Genomic DNA, 27,911 nt, shown 5'->3' on the forward strand with positions numbered 1-27,911 from the left:
GATGAAACAGTGAAGCATGTGTTGATGTATTGCTGTAAGTACCGGTATGTGGAAGAGAGGGAAAGATTAATGTGTAGGGATTTTGGGGATGGGGGAGGGTTTGATAGACGTTAGTAGGGCTCTTTTTTTTATTTTCTTAATAGTACAGGATTAGATAGTAGGGTTTAGTTTATCTTAATGTTTCTTTATTCATTTAGTCTAAGCTGTGATTGACTACACACTCCAGTACAGTAGGTGGCGGCATGCACCGTTTGTTTGCGGACCGCCATAATATGATAGAAGATTACGTTTTCGTAATTTCCGGTGTTTGCAAAAATATATATATTTATATATTTTTTACTGGTGCTGGTGACAACGGTGGAACGACAGCCTGAGGTGAAAAGCCTGAATATGTCTTTATGTCAGTGACATAGGGGTGTTTCACTAATTGCATCTAACGATAAAGTCAACTGCAAAAAAGGTCAAAGGGGTTGACAGAGTACGGCAGTCCCATTCGGTAGTGCAACTAACGGAATAAATGTTAGTTAGCCAGCTACAGTAACGTTAGCTAGTTAGCTAACAAGCAGAACATTAAGTATCTGTCTGAAGACGAATAGCTTGCTAGCTACGGAGGACCCCTCAACACTATTGTCGCTTTAGATACATCGCCGTGTCTTAATTTTAGTACAATGGGAAACGCTGCTACAGCTAAGAAAGGCAACGAACAAGAGAGCGGTAAGTGATGATTGCTATCTCGACTGCAAAGGTAGCTAGCTAAAGATGTTCGTGATTTCAAGAGCCATGTTGATAAAGGATTGCAGGCTAACGTTAGGGGACGAACTGGCATAGCTAACTAGCGTAACAAATGTTAGCAACAGCGCGCTAACGTTAACTACCTACCACTGACAGCTGGCTAGATGATGCTGCCGTTGTACTACCAGCAGTGCAACAAGGCAGGGGAGGGAGGGCACACTAATGAATTTGTGTTTGAGGAACGTTAGCTAGCTAAACATTTTTGCAAAGTGTCAGACCGTAAAGAACCATTTACCTGTTTAATGTTGATATTCACGAATACATTGGCCGTTACTGTAGTTAGCTAAGCAGCTACCTAACTTAGCAGCTAAGTAAGTAAAGTAGTTAGCTAGGTAACTATAACTGTTCGCTAACGTTTTTCTTTCAGAAAACCGCTGACTTTAAAGTGGAACTGACAGCGTTTTAACTAACGTACTTTGCAGATCTGAAACAGACAATCATAATATCTGTAAAAAAATATAACATTCCCAGTTTGATACAAAACCAACTGAGGTTTTGAAAATAGGTTCTTTTTGACTCAACATTCCATGATGTACACTAAGGCATTAGTGGCAGAATAGATGGATGCAGTTCAATGCATGATTATAATTCACCAATACATTTTGTGGGAGTGAAAAAATATTGCTATCAGGTTGGAAATCACAGCTGGCCTGGTACATTGTTTGCTGCCACCATTTTTTAAATTTAATTTAATTTAACTAGGCAAGTCAGTTAAGAACAAATTCTTATTTACAATGACGGCCTACACAGGCCAAACCCGGACGACGCTGGGCCAATTGTGCGCCGCCCTATGGGTCTGTAGTGACGCCTCAAGCACTGAGATGCAGTGCCTTAAGACTGCTGCGCCACTCGGGATGCACTGTTTCAGTTTTAATGACTCAATATATTGGACAAAAACGGACGAATGTAACTAAGGCTGGGAATGTCAATACAATCAAACTAGCAAGGCAATGATCCCAAATCAGTCTTAACTAATATGCTAGTGTATCTATTTATGTAGCAAGCTAAAAACACAGAGCCTAACGTTAGCTAGCTAGCTGCTAGCAGGACGTAATGTCATTGGAGGAGTGGATGACTGACTGACTTTTTCCCTGCCTTGTACCGTTTTTCGATAGCTACACAGCAAGAGATGCACGTGTCATTTGGTTAACTAGCAAGAAATGTGAATCGCTTTGCTAGCTAGCTAGCTAGCTATGCTGAACGACTGTTGTCCAGTTAGCATATCTCTTGCGTTTTCAAATTCACTCTAGCAAGCTATCTAACGTTACTCCGATTTCAGTCTGAGTGTGCCAGAGCGCAGAATAAGGGGCTGTTCTACCTTTTCATGGTTGTTTGATCAATAGGACTGTGAAGTTCCCAAATGTAAGAGGACTCCCGGGGTGTTGACATATGTGACCGACTGCCTCGATTCGATCTTATGAAGCAACAATTGAAATTGTGTTTTTTACATTGGATAAAAGTAGAGACTCAGAGCTAGAAAATGGTATATCATACACTGCAGTTGAGGAACAATGGGAAATTAATTATGCTTTGAAAGTTGATAAACTTGTAACCCCACTTTTGAGAAAATGGCCTTGAATGGCGGCAGGTAGCTTAGTGGTTAAGAGCGTTGTGCCAGTAACCGAAAGGTCACTGGTTCTAATCCACGAGCCGACTAGGTGAAAAATCTGTCTGTGCCCTTGAGCAAGGCACTTAACCCTAATTGCTCCTGTAAGTCGCTCTGGATAAGAGCGTCTGCTAAATGACTAAAATGTAAATGAATGTTTTGGTACATCTACTGGAGAGCTCTTCTTTGTCTACACCCATTCAGCATCTTTCACACCCTCTTAAGCCTGAGCCCCACCCATCTCTTTAAGGATTCACATGTGAGGCCATGTGGTAAACGCACACTATATCAAATAAAATCTAAATATGTTGGTCACATGCACAGGATACAGAAGGTGTAAACTGTACACTGAAATGTTTACTCGCATAGTAGCAATATCAAAAACAAAAAGTGTCCAGATAAAAATATTTTCTAATTTATTAAATGACACTTACCCGACACACTTGTCTAAATTGATGGGTCATGTGAAGGAAATGCAATAACCACCCCCCAGCCCATCTTGCTAAGTGGATGGGTCACTATTGTCTAGACATGTACACATGTTCATGAAATACAATAGATGGCCGTAATCACTCCCAGACACACCTGGCTAATTTGGTGGGTCATGTAATAATCCGGCCGACGTGGAGTCTTTTGTTTAGACATGTAGGTAGCTAGCTAGCTAACTAAACAATGAACAGGCATAATCCCAACTCATACTACTACCAATACAAACATTGTCATAGCTGTAGTATGAATCTGCAGGTAGCTAAAGCTAACAAACTAGGTTCAATGTTAGTTAGCAAACATTTGTCTATAACTAGCAATGCAAATGGTTTTTCTGATTAGAATAATATCACTACACAGAGCATACACATAACGTTAGCTAGCGAGCCAGGAAGCTAACGTTCGCTAGCTAACTAACAGTACGCTTTAACTTGCAATATCACGGCAGATTGGAACCATTTAACTCCATTTTGTTTGTAGATACAGTGGGGGAAAAAAGTATTTAGTCAGCCACCAATTGTGCAAGTTCTCCCACTTAAAAAGATGAGGCCTGTAATTTTCATCTACTAATACATATTTGGTAATGGATGAGGGGTTCTGCGATATCGTATTTAGCGAGGGCTGGAGTGGAGATGAACTCAGAAGATGATGACAGTGAAGTCATGAGGAGACAGATAATGACAGACAAAATGAGAATTTTTTTTCCAGAAAATCACATTGTAGGATTTTTAATGAATTGATTTGCAAATTATGGTGGAAAATAAGTATTTGGTCAATAACAAAAGTTTCTCAATACTTTGTTATATAACCTTTGTTGGCAATGACACAGGTCAAACGTTTTCTGTAAGTCTTCACAAGGTTTTCACACACTGTTGCTGGTATTTTGGCCCATTCCTCCATGCAGATCTCCTCTAGAGCAGTGATGTTTTGGGGCTGTCGCTGGGCAACACAGACTTTCAACTCCCTCCAAAGATTGTCTATGGGGTTGAGATCTGGAGACTGGCTAGGCCACTCCAGGACCTTGAAATGCTTCTTACGAAGCCACTCCTTCGTTGCCCGGGTGGTGTGTTTGGGATCATTGTCATGCTGAAAGACCCAGCCACGTTTCATCTTCAATGCCCTTGCTGATGGAAGGAGGTTTTCACTAAATCTCACGATACATGGCCCCATTCATTCTTTCCTTTACACGGATCAGTCGTCCTGGTCCCTTTGCAGAAAAACAGCCCCAAAGCATGATGTTTCCACCCCCATGTTTCACAGTAGGTATGGTGTTCTTTGGATGCAACTCAGCATTCTTTGTCCTCCAAACACGACGAGTTGAGTTTTTACCAAAAAGTTATATTTTGGTTTCATATGACCATATGACATTCTCCCAATCCTCTTCTGGATCATCCAAATGCACTCTAGCAAACTTCAGACGGGCCTGGACATGTACTGGCTTAAGCAGGGGGACACGTCTGGCACTGCAGGATTTGAGTCCCTGGCGGAGTAGTGTGTTACTGATGGTAGGCTTTGTTACTTTGGTCCCAGCTCTCTGCAGGTCATTCACTAGGTCCCCCCGTGTGGTTCTGGGATTTTTGCTCACCGTTCTTGTGATCATTTTGACCCCACGGGGTGAGATCTTGCGTGGAGCCCCAGATCGAGGGAGATTATCAGTGGTCTTGTATGTCTTCCATTTCCTAATAATTGCTCCCACAGTTGATTTCTTCAAACCAAGCTGCTTACCTATTGCAGATTCAGTCTTCCCAGCCTGGTGCAGGTCTACAATTTTGTTTCTGGTGTCCTTTGACAGCTCTTTGGTCTTGGCCATAGTGGAGTTTGGAGTGTGACTGTTTGAGGTTGTGGACAGGTGTCTTTTATACTGATAACAAGTTCAAACAGGTGCCAATAATAAGTTACATGTCTGTGAGAGCCAGAAATCTTGCTTGTTTGTAGGTGACCAAATACTTATTTTCCACCATAATTTGCAAATAAATTCATAAAAAATCCTACAATGTGATTTTCTGGATAGTTTTTTCTCAATTTGTCTGTCATAGTTGACGTGTACCTATGATGAAAATTACAGGCCTCTATCATCTTTTTAAGTGGGAGAACTTGCACAATTGGTGGCTGACTAAATACTTTTTTCCCCCACTGTACATCTTGTTTGGCCAGCGTTGTCAAGTCACTCTGGTTCACACTGACCGTGGTGTGTGCAGAAAGTAGCCCATCACTTTTTCCAACTGATCTGTCAATAGCGCCTGCTAAATTCAGGGCATCAATGTTGTTAAGAAAAGTAGCAAAATGTTTGTAGTTCTCGATGGCTAACGTTATATCTCGGAAAAACGGCACGGTAGAAAGGACCATCAACACATACTGAACAGCTCACATTACAGACAGAAGCATGCTACATGGCAGACCAATCCAAACTCATCTCCCGGTATGTCAAGCACCTCCATTATCTCAGCCAATCATGGCTAGTGGGAAGGTTCCTATCTTTTTCCGTGGCTAAACCAACTAGGCTCGTAATTTAACAATTTTATTAGTATTTATGGATGGAATACAAGTTTGTTATTAAGGAATATGAAAGTTCACATGTTTCAGAAGGCATTTCTGCCCCCAAACTTATTTTGATAGAAAATAAATGTTTACATTCAAATCCCTCTCCTGTGAAGTGCGACACCTAGTTTCCTGAAACAAGTCACATATTTGCAGAAATCCATTCAGGTGTATTTTGTGGCTTTTGGCAAATGCTTTCTAATGATCTAAAGTTGCGCTGTTGCAACTGCCTGTAAACACACAGTCCAGTTTAAAGTGAATGATGGCAGGCCTATGGCAATGGCTTGTTTGCAAAAAGGACAACTGTAGCTCTGATTGGCTATGGTGCACCGGTCTGCGTAGACTCCGGTTCTGGACGAGACAGATGTTTTATTTACTGCAGTGTCTATTAATTGTCCAAACGCAAGGCCGCTTTCCCACTCTATATTGCTAAAGAATTTTCACAAATGCCTTAATATATGTAATTCCCAAACATTCTAAGAATTTATGGAAACGTGAAATTGACCATATCTAAGTGATCACTTGTCAGAAAGTCATTTTAAAAGTGTTTAATTCTTCCTGGGGGTGTATATGAACAGATTTTAATAAGATTTCATGTTGCTGAAATGCTGTCAGTTCCACTTTAACTAGTAGGCTAGCCAGTAACAGCAAGCTAACCTAGCAGTTGTCCACTATCTGCTAGATGTCAGAGATGGGAACAGTGTTTAGTTAGCTAACGTTAGCGAGCCATTTGGACTTTTGGACTGCTAGCTTTAGATGGGGCCCTCATACATTAGCCAGCAGATTCTGACCCTACCTTTACGCTTGTTTACACTGAGCTGCACTGGGTTCAGAAAGCAATCATGGTTACATAAGGGCCAGTTCAATAAATTGCCCACCCTCCCCTTCATAGAATTTACTCAAAATAATGTTACGACCCTGTGTTTCTAAACGTGGATATGGACTATGCCACTTCAGCATGCTTTTGTGGCACAGTCGACGCCACACAGGGTTACGACCAGAAGTTTGAGGGTTCGCTGACCACCACGGACGAGCGCACTCTCCCTGCCTGATCAGAGCTGGCTGAAGACTGATCAGCTAGGGGAAAATCAGATTTTAAACATTTTGATGCCATATTTCTAATTATATCAAATATATTCAACACAATTTCCACCAATACGTGTCTGTGCCAATGCACCACACAACCAATAAACAAAGCATACCGACTTCGGGCACTTCAATATCTTGGTTTGCGTTTTCAACACCCCAATAAATAGACTGTCAATTTCGACAAATAGAAAATACATCTGCCTACCCAGTATCGAAGGCTTGGCTTGACAATCTCCGAATGTGATACGATTTTGATGTTTGTTTTGTAACAGATGTCACTTTCATTTACATTTACATTTACATTTTAGTCATTTAGCAGACGCTCTTATCCAGAGCGACTTACAGTTAGTGAATACATATTTTTTTATACTGGCCCCCCGTGGGAATCGAACCCACAACCCTGGCGTTGCAAACGCCATGCTCTATCAACTGAGCTACATCCCTGCCGGCCATTCCCTCCCCTACCCTGGACGACGCTGGGCCAATTGTGCGCCGCCCATGAGTCTCCCGGTCGCGGCCGGCTGCGAAAGAGCCTGGATTCGAACCAGGATCTAGTGGCACAGTTAGCACTGCGATGCAGTGCCTTAGACCACTGCGCCACTCAGGCGCAGTGGCCACTGCTCAGTTTGGATTGATTTTTTTTTGTATATTTTTTTTTTCAGTTCTAAAGAAAATACTGACAGTACAACATTTAAAAGTGACCTGGATTGCACAATAATCCATTGTGGTCCCTATTTTTTTTTACATAAATACATACACTACTTGTCAATTTTTTTTAGAACACCTACTCATTCAAGGGTTTTTCTTTATTTTTACTATTATTCTACATTGTAGAATAATAGTGAAGACATCAAAACTATGAAATAACACATGGATTCATGTAGTAACCAAGAAAGTGTTAAACAAAGCAATATATATTTTATATTTCAGATTATTCAAATAGCCACCCTTTGCCTTGATGACAGCTTTGCACACTCTTGGCATTCTCTCAACCAGCTTCATGAGGTAGTCACCTGGAATGCATTTAAATTAACAGGTGTGCCTTGTTAATTTGTGGAATTTCTTTCCTTCTTAATGCGTTTGAGCCAATCAGTTGTGTTGTGACCAGGTAGGGGTGGTATACAGTAGATAGCCCTATTTGGTAAAAGACCAAGTCCATATTATGGCAAAAACAGCTCAAATAAGCAAAGAGAAACGACAGTCCATCATTACTTCAAGACATGAAGGTCAGTCAATCCGGAAAATTTCAAGAACTTTGAACGTTTCTTCAGGTGCAGTCGCAAAAACCATCAAGCGCTATGATGAAACTGGCTCTCATGAAGACCGCAACAGGAATGGAAGACCCAGAGTTACCTCTGCTGCAGAGGATAAGTTCATTAGAGTTACCAGACCCAGAAATTGCAGCACAAATAAATGCTGGTTGAGAGAATTGCAAGAGTGTGCAAAGCTGTCATCAAGGCAAAGGATGGCCATTTGAAGAATCTCAAATATAAAACATATTTTGATTTGTTTAACACTTTTTGGTTACTACATGATTCCATATGTGTTATTTCATAGTTTTGACACATTAGCGATACAGACAACAAAAAATGCTTGACCGACCTAAGGACAATTCTTACAAGCATATTTTGGCTGGTCAAACTTATTCTTTAGATGTTTCGGGCTGCTGGTGAACCATGGTGTAGACATAATTCAAATGAGACTGGACTAGCGCACTTGCCAGAATTTTTAAGGTGTCTATAGCTAGGTTTCCATCCAACTGGCGGCAGATTTTCATGTGACTATTCTAAAATGTGCATAAAAACGAAATGTGTATTTTCCCATCAGAGTTGTTTCCGTTGTATTTACTTGTTGCGTATAAAAGTCTGTGGGTAAATATAGTGCACATAAAATTACTTTTACGGTTAAATTGTACCGAATAAAAAATACAAGTTTAATGGGTTTCCATCGCATTTTCAACTCTAGGCCTACTGATGGTTTTGTCAATAAAAATGTTGAGTGGGTTTATTTTTGGACTTTTCACTGTATTTTGCACCAGGAGGCTTTGTGTTGCAAGTCATTAAAGATGGATAACGTCATGAAGGTGGTCATCCAAACTGTTAATTTCATCCGATCCAGAAGCCTGAATCACCGTCAGTTTGACAGCCTTCCCAACGTTAGCCAGTTAGCTTCGGTGCTTGACTGCTGTTAGGTCAGAACACTCGGATCAACCCTACTTTTCATCCAGATCGCACACTGGCACTCCAGATTACATTTACGAATACACCCGTAGTATAAACCAGCCTTTAGTCTTAATCTTTGGTTGTTTAGTACATGTGAATCCTTAAAGAGATGGGTGGGGCTAAGGCTTAAGAGGGTGTGAATGATGCTGAATGGTGTAGACAAAGAAGAGCTCTCCAGTAGGTACCAAAACATTCAAGGGCCATTTTCTCAAAAGTGAGTTTACAAGTTTATCAACTTTCAAAGCAGAATTACTTTCCCATTGTTCCTCAACTGTAGTGTATGATATACTATTTTCTAGCTCTGAGTCTCTACTTTTATCCAATGTAAAAACACAATTTCAAATTTTGCTACATAAGACCGAATCGAGCCGGTCGGTCACAAATGGTGTAGGAGGAGATACACGCCCAAATGTTCACATTTTTCCCATGTAAGTCTTTGGCACTTTTATTGCCATTGCAATGCATTGGGAACTCATTTAAATGTTGTAGTATAAATGCTATAAAACATATTTTCTCAAGCAATCTAAGCTGGATAACAAATGGGCAGTCGGCACATTTTGACGTTTTTTTTTGTGTTAACTTAAGTCGTTTAAGGGTTAGAGCGAGCGGAATAAGGCAATTAATATGAGTATGAAAGAATTCTAGAGTTGTGCATTGCTTTGCAATGTTGGTATTGTGGTGTTTTAGGCTAGTCTAGGTAGGATAATTGTATTGTCCCTAAACCAGATCCATAGGGGAGCTTTTTGAGCTGCGTGTCTCATGTCTTCACTGTTCTTTCATGCACAATGATGCACCTGGTCTCTCCAACCCTGATGTTCTAGCAGTGTCTGAATCCTGGCTTAGGAAGGCCACCAAAAACTCTGAAATGTCCATCCCCAACTACAACATTTTCCGTCTAGATAGAACTGCCAAAGGGGGCGGAGTTGCAATCTACTGTAGAGAGAGCCTGCAGAGCTCTATCATACTATCCAGGTCTGTGCCCAAACAGTTTGAGCTTCTACTTCTAAAAAATACATCTCTCACTGTTGCCGCTTGCTACAGACCCCCCTCAGCCCCCAGCTGTGCCCTGGACACCATATGTGAATTGATTGCCCCCCATCTATCCTCAGAGTCCGAACTGCTTGGTGACCTAAACTGGGATATGCTTAACACACCGGCCTTCCTACAATCTAAACTAGATGCCCTCAATCTCACACAAATTATCAAGGAACCTACCAGGTACAACCCTAAATGCGTAAACATGGAAAGCTGCCGCGGTCATCCCCCTCTTCAAAGGGGGTGACACTCTAGATCCATACTGTTACAGACCTATATCCATCCTGCCCTGCCTTTCGAAAGTATTTGAAAGCCAAGTTAACAAACAGATCACCGACCATTTCGAATCCCACTGTACCTTCTCCGCTATGCAATCTGGTTTCTGAGCTGGTCATCGGTGCACCTCAGCCACGCTCAAGGTCCTAAACGATATTATAACCGCGATCGATAAAAGACAGTACTGTGCAGCCGCCTTCAGCAACCTGGCCAAGGCTTTCGACTCTGTCAATCACCGCATTCTTATTGGCAGACTAAATAGCCTTGGTTTCTCAAATGACTGCCTCGCTTGGTTCACCAACTACTTCTCAGATAGAGTTCAATGTGTCAAATCGGAGGGCATGTTGTCAGGACCTATGGCAGTCTCTATGGGGGTGCCACAGGGTTCAATTCTCGGGCCGACTCTATTCTCTGTGTATATTAATGATGTCGCTCTTGCTGCTGTTGACTCTCAGATCCACCTCTACGTAGACGACACCATTTTGTATACAACTGGCCCTTCATTGGACACTGTTAACAAACCTCCAAACGAGCTTCAATGCCATACAACACTCCTTCCGTAGCCTCCAACTGCTCTTAAATGCTAGTAAAACTAAATGCATGCTCTTCAATCGAACGCTGCTTGCACCCGCCCGCCCGACTAGAATCACTACTCTCGGCGGGTCTGACTTAGAATATGTGGACAACTACAAATACCTAGGTGTCTGGTTAGACCGTAAACTCTCCTTCCAAACTCACATTAAGCATCTCCAATCCAAAGTTAAATCTAGAATCGGCTTCCTATTTCGCAACAAAGCCTCCTTCACTCATGCTGCCAAACATGCCCTTGTAAAACTGACTATCCTACCGATCCTTGACTTCGGCGATGTCATTTACAAAATAGCCTCCAACACTCTACTCATCAAATTGGATGTAGTCTATCACACTGCCATCCGTTTTATCACCAAAGCCCCATATACTACCCACCATTGTGACCTGTACGCTCTCGTTGGCTGACCCTCACTACATATTCGTCGTCAAACCCACTGGCTCCAGGTCGTCTATAAGTCTCTTCTAGGCAAATCCCTGTCTTATCTTAGCTCATTGGTCACCATAGCAACACCCACCCGTAGTATGCGCTCCAGCAGGTATATCTCACTGGTCATCCTCAAAGCCAACACCACCTTTGGCCGCCATTCCTTCCAGTTCTCTGCTGCTAATGACTGGAACGAACTGCAAAAATCTCTGAAGCTGGAGAATCTTTTCTCCCTCACTAATTTTAAGCATCAGTTGTCAGAGCAGCTTACCGATCACTGCACCTGTACACAGCCCATCTGTAATTGGCCCACCCAACTACCTCATCCCCATGTTATTTATTTTGCTCATTTGCACCCCAGTATCTCTATTTGCACATCATCTTCTGCACATCTATCAATCCAGTGTTAATACTAAATTGTAATTATTTTGCACTATGGCCTATTTATTGCCTTACCTCAATAACTTACTACATTTGCACACACTGTATATAGATTTTCTATTGTATTATTGACTGTATGTTTTGTTTATCCCATATGTAACTCTGTGTTGTTTTTATCGCTTTGCTTTATCTTGGCCAGGTCGCAGTTGTAAATGAGAACCTTTTCTCAACTGGCCTACCTGGTTAAATAAAAGTGAAATAAGATACATTTAAAAAAAAGCAATAATGCCGGAGGGGGTTTGGTATATGGCCAATATACCACGGCTAAGGACTTTTCATAGCCGTGGTATGTTGGCAATATACCACAAACCCCCGAGGTGCCTTATTGCTATTATAAACTGGTTACCAACGTAATTAGAGCAGTAAAAATAAATGTTTTGTCATACCCATGGTAAACCACGGCTGTCAGCCAATCAGCATTCAGGGCTCGAAACACCCAGTTAATAATAAAAGTTAGCGCGCAGAAAAGCGTAGTACATAAGGGAAGTACCATAACACCTTGATATAGGGAAGGCGTATACAGTCAGATTAGGAAATTTGGCTAGGATGGAAGAAATTATATAGTAAAACCTGCAAAAGAGTGAATGTAAACCAGAGAAAAACGCACTACCCTCCCCTGTGCCCAATAAAAAAAAAAAAAACACACAACCCTCCCAAAGCAAAAAAAGGGACAACCCTGTCCTATTTTGGACCAAATTTTGGGCCCGGTTGCATAAAACATCTTAAGTGTTTCCCTTAAAGGTTTACCTTAAGGAATAATTTTCCCTTACCTAAGGGAATTGTTTAAGGGCGTTGCATAGAGCCCCTCAAATATTTCCTTAGGAAAGGGCATACTTAAGGGGTTTTACAGTAGTTTGAAGGGATGTATGGCAGAGAGTATCTGGTTACCATGGAGACTGCCTAATTCACTGACTAAACGTCTTGTCAGATTTCTTTCATTTTGTGAGATAGCAAAATAGAACTTCTACAGTCACGACAGGATAACCAAATTGCTTCAGAAGATTAATAAATCACTTGTCAAGCTAGTTTACAGAGTACCTATAGCTAACTAGCCAGCTAGCTTTGTAGCGATGGATTGTGCACCTTCCATTGTTTAGCTAAGTACAGTAGCTAGCTGGTTGATGTTTTCCTTTTGTAACCAGAGCAGATGAAAGCAACATTCACCTCCATAAATGCTGTTTACATTGAGATCCATACTGAATTAAGCAGTTAAGGGACCTCATCCTTAACTTTTTCACTTAATTTAAGGGAGAAATTACCCTTTAAAATGTTTTGTGCAAATGACTTAAAGTTAAGGAAACTTTAAGGGAAAAGATAAGGGGGAAATTAACTTGAGATGTTTTATGCAACCGGGCCCTTAAGACACCATGGAGCCGGCACAAGATTTGTCAAAAAATGTACCTCAATAGAGGGATGGGATATGCCACTGTACTCCATTACCCATATCTCGCGCAGGCTCCACGGTGTCTTAACGTACCCATGATTGCGTTCCGACCCCAGTGCAAACAAGCGTAACGGTAGGGTTGGAATCTGGCCAAAAGAGGGGCGGCTCTGACTGCATGTGTGGGTATGGATGTGGGTACGCAGACCCCGGCCCCTCATGCAGTGTTTTCTGTAAGCGCCGGTCACTGGCCAAGTAGCCGGAAAGACTCATTTTCAGCCGGCAACTTTTTCCAAAGTCAAACTGTGTGCCTTCCTAGTGCAGCTTGAGTGCCATAGATAAAAAAAAAAATGGGCACAGCTTCGTCACTGTCATGGTTTCACCATTTACTTTACTGAAAACCGTGTGTCTCTAGCCCAAATGGTTCAAAAGGTATGAATGTGCACACATGGCGGTACGCTCGAATGTTTCAAAATGTAATTTGTGGTAAGACGCCGTTCTAAAATGCACGTGCGATTGGTTTCATGGACAGAGGTGGACATATCTGTTAGAAATTGGCGCAAAAAACTATAATTGCATTTTCTAACCACAACCCGATGTAAGTTAGGGCTGGATACAGTGATTGTTGGAATATAGTACATTTACATTTACATTTTAGTCATTTAGCAGACGCTCTTATCCAGAGCGACTTACAGTTAGTGAATACATATTTTTTTTATACTGGCCCCCCGTGGGAATCAAACCCACAACCCTGGCGTTGCAAACGCCATACTCTATCAACTGAGCTACATCCCTGCCGGCCATTCCCTCCCCTACCCTGGACGACGCTGGGCCAATTGTGCGCCGCCCATGAGTCTCCCGGTCGCGGCCGGCTGCGACAGAGCCTGGATTCGAACCAGGATCTCTAGTGACACAGTTAGCACTGCGATGCAGTGCCTTAGACCACTGCGCCACTCAGGAGACTTTAGTAGGCAGCACTTTGAATACATTTGTTGTTTGACATGACTACAAATGAATAAGCCAGGGAGGAATTATTGTGACAGGGTAGGAACGAAAGTGTTGGTCAGTGTTTCCCAGGGGACCCTATACAATGTTACATTACATGTTTTACATTTTAGTCATTTAGCGGATGCTCTTATCCAGAGCAACTAACAGGTGCAATTAGGGTTAAAGGAACACTTTGGGATTTTGGCAATGAGGCCCTTTATCTACTTGCCCAGAGTCAGATGTGGATACCATATTTGTCTCTGCATTCAGTTTGAACGAAGTTGCTAACTAGCGTTAGCGCAATGACTGGGAGTCTATGGGTATTTACTAGTAGATAGCATGCTGGTAGATAGCACAATGACTGGAAGTCTATGGATAATGCTAGTTAGCATTGGCTCACGAAACTACCTCTAACGTCCTTCATACTGGAGACAGAGACATAAAAAAGCAGCCAACAAGTGCTCAGCATATGTGGGAACTCCTTCAAGACTGTTGGAAAAGCATTCCAGGTGAAGCTGGTTGAGAGAATGCTTAGTGTGCAAACCTGTCATTAAGGCAAAGGGTGGCTATTTGAAGAATCTCCAAATATAAAATGTATTTTGATTTGGTTAACACTTTTTTGGTTACTACATGATTCCATATGTGTTATTTCATAGTTTTGATGTCTTCACTATTATTCTACAATGTAAAAAAAAAAAAAGTACAAATAAAGAAAAACCCTTGAATGAGTTGGTGTGTCCAAACTTTTGACTGGTTGTATGTATGTATGTATTTTGCCCATTCCTCCTGACAGAGCTGGTGTAACTGAGTCAGGTTTGTAGGCCTCCTTGCTCGCCCACGCCTTTTCAGTTCTGCCCACACATTTTCTATAGGATTGAGGTCAGGTATGTATGTATGTATGTATGTGTGTGTGTGTGTGTGTGTGTGTGTGTGTGTGTATTTATTTTGCCCATTCCTCCTGACAGAGCTGGTGTACCTGAGTCAGGTTTGTAGGCCTCCTTGCTCGCCCACGCTTTTTCAGTTCTGCCCACACATTTTCTATAGGATGTCTGTAATGTGTGTGTATGTTTGTTTGTTTGATTTCTCCAAAAAGTACGATCTTTGTCCCCATGTGCAGTTGCAAACAGTAGTCTGGATTTTTTATGGCGGTTTTGAAGCAGTGGCTTCTTCCTTGCTGAGTGGCCTTTCAGGTTGTCGATATAGGACTCGTTTTACTGTGGATATAGATATTTTTGTACCTGTTTCCTCCAGCATCTTCACAAGGTCCTTTGCTGTTGTTCTGGGATTGATTTGCACTTTTCGCACCAACGTATGTTCATCTCTAGGAGACAGAACGCATCTCCTTCCTGAGCGGTATGATGGCTGCGTGGTCCCATGGTGTTTATACTTGCTATTGTTTGTACAGATGAACGTGGTACCTTCAGGCGTTTGGAAATTGCTCCCAAGGATGAACCAGACTTGCGGAGGTCTACAATTATTTGCTGAGGTCTTGGCTGATTTCTTTTGATTTTCCCATGATGTCAAGCAAAGAGGCACTGAGTTTGAAGGTAGGCCTTGAAATATATCCACAGGTACACCTCCAATAAACTCAAATGATGTCAATTAGCCTATCAGAAGCTTCTAAAGCCATGACATCGTTTTCTGGAATTTTCCAAGCTGTTTAAAGGCACAGTCAACTTAGTGTATTTAAACTTCTGACCCACTGGAATTGTGATACAGTGAATTATAAGTGAAATAATCTGTCTGTAAACAATTGTTGGAAAAATTACTTGTGTCATGCACAAAGTAGATGTCCTAACTTACTTGACAAAACTATAGTTTGTTAACAAGACATTTGTGGAGTGGTTGAAAAACGAGTTTTAATGACTCCAACCTAAGTGTATGTAAACTTCCGACTTCAACTATATATATATATATATATATATATATATATATATATATATATATATATATATATATATATATATATATATATATATATATATATATATATATATATATATATATATATATATATATATATATATATATATATATATATATATATATATATATATATATATATATATATATATATATATATATATATATATATATATATATATATAATATGATCCTATACAAGCCCCGATCTGATATCATGAAAACATACATGTACTGATGTGTGTACATATCAGTTTAGGCCTACACGTGGGACATATTTTTAGCATTTTCTCCTGAGCAGTTTTGTCAAATATATATTTTTTCTACATGTTCTACAGGTACCAGATTTTTTATTTTATCTGTCCATTCTACAATTTAATCTAATATTAAGCAATAAAAAAAAAAGGTTATCAAGTTGTAATGATGGGCATGCAACAGACTATAACACTCTTGAGAATTGTTATGCATTACCACTGGAGAGCAATATCACCTTTGTTAGAAAAGCCTATGTCATCGACCTAGATCTGTTGTTTACAAAATTATTGAAGGTGATGTGCTCAGTTCATTAAAAAAAGCATGAGTGCTGTTAATGTCTAGTATTAACGTGAAAATAGTTTAGACAGTGGTCTAGAGTTCTGATGCGTCTTTCTTTTGCAAGAACTGAAGCACACTTGAACAGGAAGCCCATACCATTTTAGTATGTGGTTAGCCAAGCGTCGCAGTTTGCAAATCATCGCAAACAGGAAGTGTATATCACTCTGTATGGCCCCCAGTTGAAAAACAGCTTTGGTTACCTTTTAGCTGTAAGATTGGTCTAGCCGTGGGGAAGGGAAAAACGCCATTTAAATTCTAAATGGCCCAGGGAAAGGATCATTCCTTCCTAAAGCTGGACGACCTTGCCAGCCGATTCTTCAACCGGTATCGCAAAGTCAACCAAGAGCAAAAAGCCCAGGAGAGCGAGGGGCCTCATGTCTCAGAGTTCACCATCATTTGGGATAAATTGAGTAAGTTACTGTGTGCTCTTCATGCTGTAGCTATCGAATTAGGCAGGTGTAACCAAGTGGGTCTAATTATTAGACGAGCTCAAACTCGCAACTTGTGTAACTGCTTTTATTTGAAAATCATTGATGTCAACGTTGGCAAAACCCTAATCAGTAGGAATTAAAACTTTGGTGTGTTTTAAGATTAATCTATTGGTTATTCAGACCCTGTGTCCCTTTTATTTTAGCCTAAACCACCAGTCTGGTCTCTCTGGTTTAATTATCAGCCCTGACAAGTTTGAAGGAAACGCAAGGCTCAGTTAAAGGGTTGAGACACTCATTTAGAAAAAGCACCAAGAAGTCAAGTATTTCTGTGTCCATGTAGCCATAGAGATACCAGGGGTGTATTCACTAGAAACTTAACAGAAGCAAATGGAATGAAACCAGGAGGGACCTACCTGAAACGTGTTTTCGTTGCTACGGTGTGCACTAATGAATACACCCCTAGGAGAACATTTAGACCTAGGTACTGTTTCTTTTTTTTTCTTGTCATACGACAACCATGGAACTTTCTTGATTTCTTGAAATGTTACTAACTATAGAAGTGTTCGCTTGAGCTTCACCTTGGATCTAAAATGGTATGGAGAGTTAGGCTAGGTCTTACACGGAGTCAGTCCCATATAACTCTACCTAATGCTACTTGCCCTGGAATCCAGTGCCCAAAGTCAGCAGGTTATTATATAATGTATTAAATTCACAAGGAAGAAACCTTCTTAAAACCTTCTTTGTAACTTCGAAGATGTATAGTATACAAACTGCACTGTCAACAACATTGTGGCATTCGGTCTCTGTCGCCTCGTCTGAATGAGATCTCTCTGTCCTGTCATTTTCTTTGTGCCACTTCTTGGCGGGGGAGGGTGGATGGTCTTGTGTTCTATTCTGAAATGTATTTTTTTTATAACTTGTTTTCTCCTCTTTTGTCTCTGTTCTAGCCATAACAGTCCTGTGTCACGTTCAATGTCAGTGAGCTTTCGAACAGCTAGTGAGAGACGTAGTCTCCTTTACCAGTTAAGCCTACTAGCATGTCAGACATGAGGCCCATGGAAAACGCCCCTCTTATCGTGTAGTTAGAGCAGAGAGCTACAACTCCTGCTACAGACAGACAGGAAGTTCTCCAACGACATGGCTTAGGCTACATGCAGAAACCCTGTCAGCTCAACAGCTAGCTCAGTCTTAACATATAGAAATGTGTAGCCTTACAGAGCCATAATCGAGATTAGAAAAATCTAATAGGTAGACATATGGGCCAGGAGTTGGGCTCAAATCCAGTCAAATTAGGGTATGAACTGAAGTTTCATTCATGAATTTAAAGTTGTCTTTGTTTGCAATGTGAGATTGTGGACTTTGAAATCATATGAATTAAATCCAAGTTTATTTATTGAACTGAACTGAGATTCCCCCCAACTCCAATGGTTTCAGGCTAGGCCATTTGAGTTAGGCTATTTGAAATTGCAGTCTTATGTGTGTCTTATGTTGTCTTCTCCAATGTCATTTTGTTGTTACATCTAATCCACTTGACTATCTAGCTAATGTTCTTGTTTTTACATAAACCTTTCTTCCCTCTCTTTCTCCTCTTCATCATTTCCATCCATGTGGGTGAATGTTCCTGAAAAACCCTTGGTGAACTATAGAGACTTTTGGTATGCACATTCTCTTCCATAAGCTGTCCTAAGTCACAGAGAAAGCAGACAGCCTATAGCCTAGATATCGCCTAACAAATAGGCTAGGACCACAACCTGGCTGCTACTAAAACAGTAGAAAATGTTGCAAATGGTTAGCATTTGTGGCTATTCTTCAATAGTATCATCATGACTAACTCATGGATTTGGCCAATTACTTTGTCATTCCTCTGTGACTATGGACCGCTCATGTCTGCTGTGGTTTCCACAAAGCACTTTCTATGCCTACACTCTAGTTAGTTTGCTGTGGCTTTTAAAACATTTGCTGATTTCCCCCTTGAATAGTGTTAACCCTCTGAAAGGGATGCACTATCGTTGCTCTTTGAATTAGCTATCTATAAAGCCTGTGAGAGCTCTTTGCATCTCTTCATTGTAAATTGCTAGCTAATAAAGATGTTTTAAGTACAGTATCTCTGCCTGGTACTTGACTTTGGCCTGACCTTACTATCGGTTTATTTAGTTATTGTGATCCCCTGAACTTGTTGACTGTTAGATACACAGCAACTCTGATCTAAGTAGAAAGATAGTAGGTCTATAGACCTGTCTAACCTGTGTTTTATTTGTGCTAATTGTCTTCTTTCTTCACCTTTTAGTGAAAGAGTTCTTAGCCAAAGCCAAAGAAGATTTTTTACGAAAATGGGAGTGCCCACCACAGGTAAGAGACTAATAACAAAATACTTATTTCCCACAGGTAACGAAACACTACACTGAACAAAAATATAAAATGCAACTATTTAAACGATTTTACTGAGTTACAGTTCATATAAGGAAATCTGTCAATTTAAATGAATTCATTAGGTCCTAATCTATGGATTTTTATATGACTGGGAATACAGATATGCATCTGTTGTTCACAGATACCTTAACAAAAAAAGGTAGTGGTGTGGATCAGAAAACCAGTCAGTATCAGGTATGACCACCATTTGCCTCATGCAGCGCAACACTTCTCCTTCGCATAGAGTTGATCAGGCTGTTGATTGTTGTCCCACTCCTCTTCAATGGCTGTGTGAAGTTGCTGGATATTGGCGGGAACTGGAACACGCTGTTGTACACGTCGATCCAGAACATCCCAAATATTCTCAATGGATGACATGTCTGGTGAGTATGCAGGACATGGAAGAACTGGGACACAGGTTAGACATGTATACAGATCCTTGCGACATGGGGCTGTGCATTATCGTGCTGAAACATGAGGTGATGGCGCTGGATGAATGGCATGACAATTGGCCTCAGGATCTCGACACGGTATCTCTGTGTATTCAAATTGCAATTGATCAAATGCAATTGTGTTTGTTGTCCGTAGGTTATGCCTGCCCATACCATAACTCCACCGCCACCATGGGTCACTCTGTTCACATCTTTGACATCAGCAAACTGCTCTACCTCATGACGCCATACACGCGGTCTGCCATCTGCCCTGTAGAGTTGAAACTGGGATTTAGCCGTGAAGAGCACACTTTTCCAGCGTGCCAGTGGCCATCTAAGGTGAGCGTTTGCCCACTGAAGTCGGTTACGACGCCAAACTGCAGTCAGGTCAAGACCCTGGTGAGGACGCAGATTAGCTTTCCTGAGACTGTTTCTAACAGTTTGTGCAGAAATTCTTCGTTTGTGCAAACCCACAGTTTCATCAGCGGTCTGGGTGGCTGGTCTTGGACGATCCCTCAGGTGTAAAAGCCGGATGTGGAGGTCCTGTGCTGGCGTGGTTACATGGGGTCTGCGGTTGTGAGGCCGGTTGGACATACTGCCAAATTCTCTAAAACGACGAAGGCGGCTTATGGTAGAGAAATTAACATTCAATTATCTTGAAACAGCTCTGGTGGACGTTCCTGCAGTCAACATGCCAATTGCACACTCCCTCAAAACTTGAGACATCTGTGGCATTGTGGTGTGACAAAACTGCACATTTTAGTGGCCTTTTATTGTCCCCAGCACAAGGTGCACCTGTGTAATGATTATGCTGTTTATTCAGCTTCTTGATATGCCGCACCTGTCAGGTGGATGGATTATCTTGGCAAATGAGAAATGCTCACTAACAGGGATGTAAAGAAATGTTTGCACTATTTGAGAGAAATCAGCTTTGTGTGCGTGTAGATAATTTCTGAGATCTTTTATTTCTGCTCATGAAACATGGGACCAACACTTTACCTGTTGCGTTAATATTTTTGTTCAGTGTAGAATTGTTTTTTCATTTTCCTCACCTACCACTATCAGAATAATTGCAGAATGGACAGTAAACCACTTCCTTATGCATCCTCTGATGTTGCTCTGATGGGGACCAAGAGGCTAATTCCTCAATCTAGAGTGTAAAGTGTGTACACTGATGTTATCCTTATAAAAAGCCATAGTCCCAAACATCTGTAGTATCGTTGAGGAAGTTTAAGTTACCATGGTCTCAATAGTTTAGAATTAATAGCCAATGTTTTGAAAGAGAAAAGGGAACTGCGCACCCATCCATTCCACATGTAGCGCAACTTCTGGAAATAATACATTTTTGACCAGCCAACTCAAATAAAGTAAGGCCGGGATTCAATACACATTATTGTGCAGTGCGGGTACTGCAGGCAATGTTTTCAGAAAGCAGGATCCCCCATTATAGTCAATGGGAGTATGGCGATCTTTGTGGTCAATATTTGTAGATATACCCACTAATTTTGCCGTTATAATAAGGTTGGTAGCAACATGGGGAAATCATTGTGAAAATCTGTTGCAGCTAAAGTCGACTACAAAATCCACAATGCAATGCTCTCTCTATGGGCTAGCTGGCAAATGTAGCTACACACAATAATACCAAAGACAATATCATGTAACATAGCTAGCTAGCTGTTAAATTGCCTAAACAAACTGCACTATGAATTTAGGAGTCCACAATCTAACCATGTTCAACCTGCAGATCGATGTGCCTCACTGAGTGGAGTCAAACATTCGCAACGGCAGATATACTTTTGAGGAAATGGGAAACGGTGCCCATGCCTGGCAATGGGCCGCGCGGTGCATTCTGGGCGATTCTGGGACAAAGGAGTGAATGGGAGTCTATTGGGCGCAAACTCAAAAAAACAACATTAGCACGAATTTCGTCAACAAGAAGTACAACATTACAAAGCTTTTCCGAAATGTGAGATAATCAACTTGCTGTCTGTTGTATAGTATAGCTTTGAAACCTTTCGAGGAAAATAGGCACGTTTCTCGACATATACACTGACTTTGAGAAATAATTGTGTGACGATTAGCTTAGCAACTACGTGAAGCAGCTTGACAACGTGAACGCGATTGGTTGACAGTTTGCTGGGTGGGGCGTTTAAAGGTTCCTTCATTCATTAGATTCCTATTTATTTTCTATAATATCTCTGGCAACTGCACGATGCAATGCAACCTGGACTAAAGAGGCAGACAAATAGGAAAAATGTGCTAGACCCTCCGTTAAATTACACATTTCTCGAGGTAGGAATATCGCAAAAATATGATCAATGGCTTATTCGAGAGAAGACATCCTCCCGAGTTATGACATCAGCCAGCATTGAAATCTGACATGTATGATAAACGTTTTCGCAATCTAAAAGTTGTATTCCTATTAACTTAGTGTAGTGAGTTTGGGCCCCGTGTAGCTCAGTTGGTAGAGCATGGCGCTTGCAACGCCAGGGTTGTGGGTTCGTTTCCCACGGGGGGCCAGTATGAAAAATGTATGCACTCACTAACTGTAAGTCGCTCTGGAAAAGAGCGTCTGCTAAATGACTAAAATGTAAATGTAAAAAATGTGAGAGCGACTTTCTCGCGGTGCTACGTAATACCGGCCATATTTCTGCCTGCTTGAACACCAATAACTCAGATAAACATGAAATGACCCAGAGAATCGATAGAACATCACTCAGAGATATACAAAAACAATAGAACATTCAAAATGGCCGAACCTTTACTTAAAGGATAATTTAGTGGCTACCGGCAACCTGCAGTACCCCGGTCGGCCTTCAATTTGAGATTCTCAATGAGAGGGGGCAGCACTGCGCTAGCCTGCAACGTCAGTGTTCTCCCCAAATAATGTAAGAGGGGCGCTGCGCCACCTTGTGGACTGCTCAAACTGTGAATGCAATGTTCCAAAACTCTTCCATGATGCAAGATGGCAACACGCTAAAACGACACTTCCTGTTCTTCAAATGCGCCACTGAGACGTCACATAGTAAACAATGGCTCTGTCCATTCTTTCTACAGTCTATGAGCAGGGAACTAGACAGCCTGCAATGTTCCTTTTAATTAAAGGCAAATTACCCAACGTTTGCGGAGATCGCATAGATGGTAAACGCTGCACGTTGGCTCAAGCGTAAATTACCTTCATTAAAGTGTGCTGCCCTGTATTGAATTCCTGCCTTAATGTCGGCTCACTGTTTGCTGGCACATTTTAAGGATGTGCTTTCCTCCTCAGAGCACAACTGGCCTGGATGACTTTGACAGGCTGAAGACTCTAGGCACGGGCTCGTTCGGTAGAGTTATGTTGGTGAAACATAAAGGAACAGAACAGTTCTACGCCATGAAGATCCTGGACAAACAGAAAGTGGGTACCATGCAATAACATGCACTGGGTTGTGTTCATTAGGTTAGGCAATGGAAAAAGAAAATGAGCGTTCCTTATTGGGTAAGTCCAGGTAGGCCCTCCCTGTTTCAGTTCGCTTTCTTCCGTTTAATGCCTAATGAACATGACCCTGGTTTGTTTTGAAGGAGGTTGAACAAAACCTAGGCCGGTTAAATCACCTAGCACAGTAAAGTTGGCTGGCGTCAGAGAAAGGCTGGCTTTATCTAGCTTTTGTGCTCTGTTGCATGGGTTTACACTAATTCAAAAGGAAATGGAAAGTATATGTCTTCTCAGGTACTGTGAGGCTTGGTTAACCACAAAATACATTTTGTATTTTTGAAGTGAAACTTAATGAGACACAGTATGAGACATCCTGTACCTTGTTATTGCACTGGTATATTTGTTTTGTTAACTAGATGATACACTAAGGCTCATGATGGTCAGAACTAAACAGTTTTCACAGTTTCAGCTAAAATGAATATGTTTGTACCTTCAATGTGTTTGTTATGCTCAGTGAGAGCAGGGGAAAAAAGTAGAAATTCTGAATGAAAAATGTAAACCAGCCATTGAGGCAACAATATTTTGTTAGCTACAAAGTAACTGTTTTGCCACTCACTTTTTTTCAGCTGACTGCTTTGTCTGTTAACTTAAAGGTCATGAAATGTCAATCCCACGCAGGTTTCAAAAAGTGACTGACGTGCCTTTTGAACCCATGACCATTGACATTTTGAAAATGACCTCTGACAGTTTTGCTTTATACCTACACTGTGATATTTTTACCACATAATACTGTATTCTAAAACTGTTCAAGATTAGCAATTGGACTGGCCTATTGAATTAATTCCCCTGATCATCGTAAATGGTGCTGCCTTGCGGTGACTAGATCGCATGGCTGCCACCAAATGTAGTAGGGATGTTCCCTTGATATCGTCTCCTACATTATTTTCCTGTGTATCAAATGAAATAAAGTGGAAAGGCAAACTTTATTCTCGCGTGTAGATTTGTAAGAATCAGAAGTTCCCACTACGAGCATCCTGATAACAAATAATATGCTACAGATGTCCAGTTGCACGTTCAATGCATGTTTAAAAAATCGACTAAAGTGCTACAAACGTTGCCTATTGCCCAGGCACTCCTTCCTTGATCTCCCAAGATAGCCACCACCATAAATTCTTCTTTGTGAAACTGTCACATATTCTTCATTAGTGGGATGGTCACATGCAGTAGTTTTATCAGATGACCGGTGACTTTTGTCTTTACTGTTGTGCTCCTCTCCTCATCGTTATGCCTCCTCTCTCATTGCTCTCACAGGTGGTGAAGCTGAAACAGATAGAACACACTCTAAACGAAAAGAAAATACTGCAGGCGGTGTCCTTCCCCTTTCTCGTCAGACTAGAGTATTCCTTCAAGGTATGTCAGCAGCAGTAGGATGTCCAAAAATGTGCACTGTACAATTGGTGAAAAAGATGAGTGTTACCTTGGAAATAGAGCTGGGATGATAAAATGAAAATGGCCTTCCTTGGTACGCCAGTAATTTTCCGTGATTTTGCTACACAATGTTACTGTAGATCAGGGGTGTCAAAGAAAGAAAACCTGCAGATACCCGGCCCTCCGTGGAATGAGTTTGACACGTGTTGTAGATTGTTTTAAAACCATTATTTGGTCAACCGTAATAGCCTATGCATTATGTTGATTCTTTTATTTTTTTTACTTTTTACCCCCATTTTCTCCCCAATTTCGTGATATACAATTGGTAGTTAGTCTTGTCCCATCGCTGCAACTCCAGTACGGACCAAATGTAACTGGGTGTGTTCTAACTTTATTTGAACCATAGGACAACTCCAACCTCTACATGGTGATGGAGTATGTTCCAGGAGGAGAAATGTTCTCGCATCTGAGACGCATCGGGAGGTTCAGGTAAATCAAAAAAGCTTTGACACCATGTTCATAGCCTGGTATGTCTGTATACTTGAGATCCAAAATAATGGGCACGATCTATGTGTTATAAGGTATTGTGTTGTCTTTGGTTTCATTTTTTTTCACCCGTTTGACATTACGTTAACTGAACATTTTCTTCTGTCTTCAGTGAACATCACGCACGATTTTATGCAGCTCAGATAGTACTCACTTTTGAGTACCTCCACTCGCTAGACCTCATCTACAGAGACCTGAAGCCTGAAAACCTTCTCATTGATCACCAAGGGTACATCCAGGTACGGAAGCAGCGATATCCAAACCAAAGCATATCTACATTTGTTGGCTATGAACTCTCATCTAAGACTTCTGTCTTGAGATTGAATAGCAAATAATGAGACGTTAGTCATCACATTACCATTAAATAGTCCATGCAAATTTGCCCTATGCAAATATGTACCAACTGGACTGCTATTATTGCATGGTTCTAATGCCATTGTCGATCCTTTTCAGGTCACAGACTTTGGCTTTGCCAAAAGAGTAAAAGGCAGGACCTGGACATTGTGTGGAACTCCAGAGTACCTGGCTCCAGAGATCATCCTCAGCAAGGTGGGCCCTCCTGTCCAATATAGCGTGTTGGACATAGTGTGTGTGACTGTTTTCAACCTACCTGTAGATTTGAAATAGTTGCCAGTGTTGTTTGCACAGTATGTGCAAAGAAAGTTGCTCAACATTGTTTTCTCCGCTGTACTCTGCTAGGGTTACAACAAAGCTGTGGACTGGTGGGCACTGGGAGTCCTGATCTACGAGATGGCCGCCGGGTACCCTCCGTTCTTCGCTGATCAACCAATCCAGATCTACGAGAAGATCGTGTCCGGCAAGGTAGGCAGGAATTGACATTATGTGCAGTCTGGACTGACATCATGTTACCGGACACCATGCGTTCTTGAACGGATTTGACATGGTATGCAAAACTAATGCATACATATTAGTGTCCTACAAAACTCTTTCTTCACAGGGGTGATTTGCCTATAGATTGAAACGGCCCCTACTGTCAAAAATGACAAAGGAGCTATTAGCTTAAATGGTTTCCCTTGATGTTCTGGTTATTTGCCAACCTTACTGTGCATGTTTCTATCATACCTGTGACTTTTATCCATATTTTAACAATAAGCTCCACAGTTAAAGCCCAACTCCGCTCCTGTGTTCTAGGTACGATTCACCTCCCACTTCAGCTCAGACTTGAAAGACCTGCTGAGGAACCTGCTCCAGGTGGACCTGACGAAGCGCTACGGCAACCTGAAGAACGGGGTGAATGACATCAAGAACCACAAGTGGTTCGCCACAACGGACTGGATCGCCATCTACGAGAGGAAGGTACGTCCCGACCGTTAAAGTTTTAAGTGTGAAATAAACACTGTTGGTTTGGAACAGTAAACAAACTAGGTAACGCATGAATCCCCAGAAAGATTGACATTCCAGGTGTAATTAAATATGAACTTTACCGTCATAAAAATACTGCCAGATATAACACATTTGCACTATAAAGGCTTGTAGACAAGAATGTTGGGAGTTCAGTGCTTTCCCCTCTAACCCCCATCACCAAAATAGATTGATTGCCTTTGCCACATAAACAATGTGTAGCTGTTATGATTGTATTGTGGTCTTTAGAGCCACTCCCACACTTGTCCTGTTGCCTTTCAGGTGGAAGCTCCCTTCATACCAAAGTGCAGAGGACCAGGAGACACAAGCAACTTTGACGACTACGAAGAGGAGGACGTCCGTGTGTCCGACACAGAAAAGTGTGCGAAGGAGTTTTCCGAATTCTAGCGAGGGGCGGCAGGTGTTCCATCAGGGCTCACATACATTGGGATTTTTGCACTCTTTTGAGGGTGAAGGTGGAGCTGAGACATGACGTGTTCAAAACAATTGCCTAGTAACTTCATTCCACAAGGCTGAATGAGGTCCTTCTTGCCATGATCCTCCTCGCGTGCAGTTAGCACTAAACATATATACAGGCACATTATGCAGACACCCTTCGTGCTGCAACACAAAAATACTAGGTAGACCACGTTTTTGTCTTTTTGTTTCCTATTCTGTTTTTAAAACATTTGTTGCTTTAAAGAATCCTCTCCCCCCTCCTTCCCTCCATTTTAAACCAAGTGATTATTTGCAAAGCAAGACAAAAAACAATTAAATGCCCGTTTTACAGTGGCACAAAGAGTGATTGATTATACTAGTGGTATGACAAATGTTTGTGATTTTTAAATTGGAAAAATAAGTTGTTGTTTTTTGCTCCTAGTTCTTGCCAGCGACTCTTGCCAGTTCTTGTGTGTTAGGCCTACATGCTGGAGTGTGTTTTTAGGTTTGATTAAACTTTCTTGGCCCAGTCTATAATCCTAAACATTTTGCTGTCCTTAAGAAGTAGACTGTGTCTTTGTGCATAATATAAATATATATACAGTATCTTTTTACAAAGAAATGGATGTCAGGAAAGGACTCAAAACAATACCACAGTCACACGGGCATTCAGTCCTTGACAAGAGGAGTACAGTAGTAGCAAGGTAAACCTAATTACAAAGCAAAAACATGTCTGTGCTATGTTTAATTTATAATTTGTAGCAACGTTTTACTTGTCAGGTCATGGGGCATTTCTTTATATATTTTTTTACCTCCGAGTAGGTATTGTGTTCAGATGAAGTAAGATTATATATTTTCAGGTACAACAACCCCAAGAGGGGGAGGAAACTTATGGGCTTTAACTACACTGAACAAAAATATAAACGCAACATGCAACAATTTAAGATTTTACTAAGTTACAGTTCAAAAAGGAAATCGGTCAATTGAAATAAATTCATTAGGCTCTAATCTATGGATTGCACATGACTAGGAATACAGATATGCATCTGTTGGTCACAGATACCTT

The 27,911-nt window shown here is 41.3% G+C and overlaps 1 protein-coding gene across 3 annotated transcripts; it reads left to right on the plus strand.

Moving 5' to 3' along the window:
• The first annotated feature begins 321 nt into the window (after positions 1 to 321).
• Positions 322 to 27,911, plus strand: LOC311130528 (cAMP-dependent protein kinase catalytic subunit beta-like). 3 transcript variants are annotated; one of them, XM_084163292.1, is made up of 10 exons: positions 322 to 714; positions 19,104 to 19,165; positions 22,925 to 23,053; positions 24,383 to 24,481; positions 24,906 to 24,988; positions 25,158 to 25,284; positions 25,499 to 25,594; positions 25,745 to 25,867; positions 26,198 to 26,362; positions 26,690 to 27,911. In XM_084163292.1, the coding sequence occupies exons 1-10, from the start codon at positions 669 to 671 to the stop codon at positions 26,813 to 26,815; spliced, it is 1,056 nt and encodes a 351-aa protein (XP_084019418.1). In that variant the 5' UTR covers positions 322 to 668; the 3' UTR covers positions 26,816 to 27,911. The 3 variants fall into 3 exon arrangements, with proteins under 3 accessions (XP_084019418.1, XP_084019416.1, XP_084019417.1); XM_084163290.1 differs by lacking the exon at positions 322 to 714 and adding an exon at positions 16,547 to 16,795; XM_084163291.1 differs by lacking the exons at positions 322 to 714; positions 19,104 to 19,165 and adding exons at positions 19,508 to 19,608; positions 19,814 to 19,995.

Source organism: Coregonus lavaretus (genome assembly GCF_964263955.1).
Source record: "Coregonus lavaretus genome assembly, chromosome: 6".
Taxonomy (NCBI): Eukaryota; Metazoa; Chordata; class Actinopteri; order Salmoniformes; family Salmonidae; genus Coregonus; species Coregonus lavaretus.

Bases quoted from the DNA above. Each gene is read 5' to 3' on its own strand.
- LOC311130528 (XM_084163290.1), top strand. From the start codon at position 16,645: ATGGCCCAGGGAAAGGATCATTCCTTCCTAAAGCTGGACGACCTTGCC. The intron at 24,989-25,157 runs GTAAATCAAAAA...TTCTGTCTTCAG, and splicing joins AGACGCATCGGGAGGTTCAG to TGAACATCACGCACGATTTT. The intron at 26,363-26,689 runs GTACGTCCCGAC...GTTGCCTTTCAG, and splicing joins TCGCCATCTACGAGAGGAAG to GTGGAAGCTCCCTTCATACC.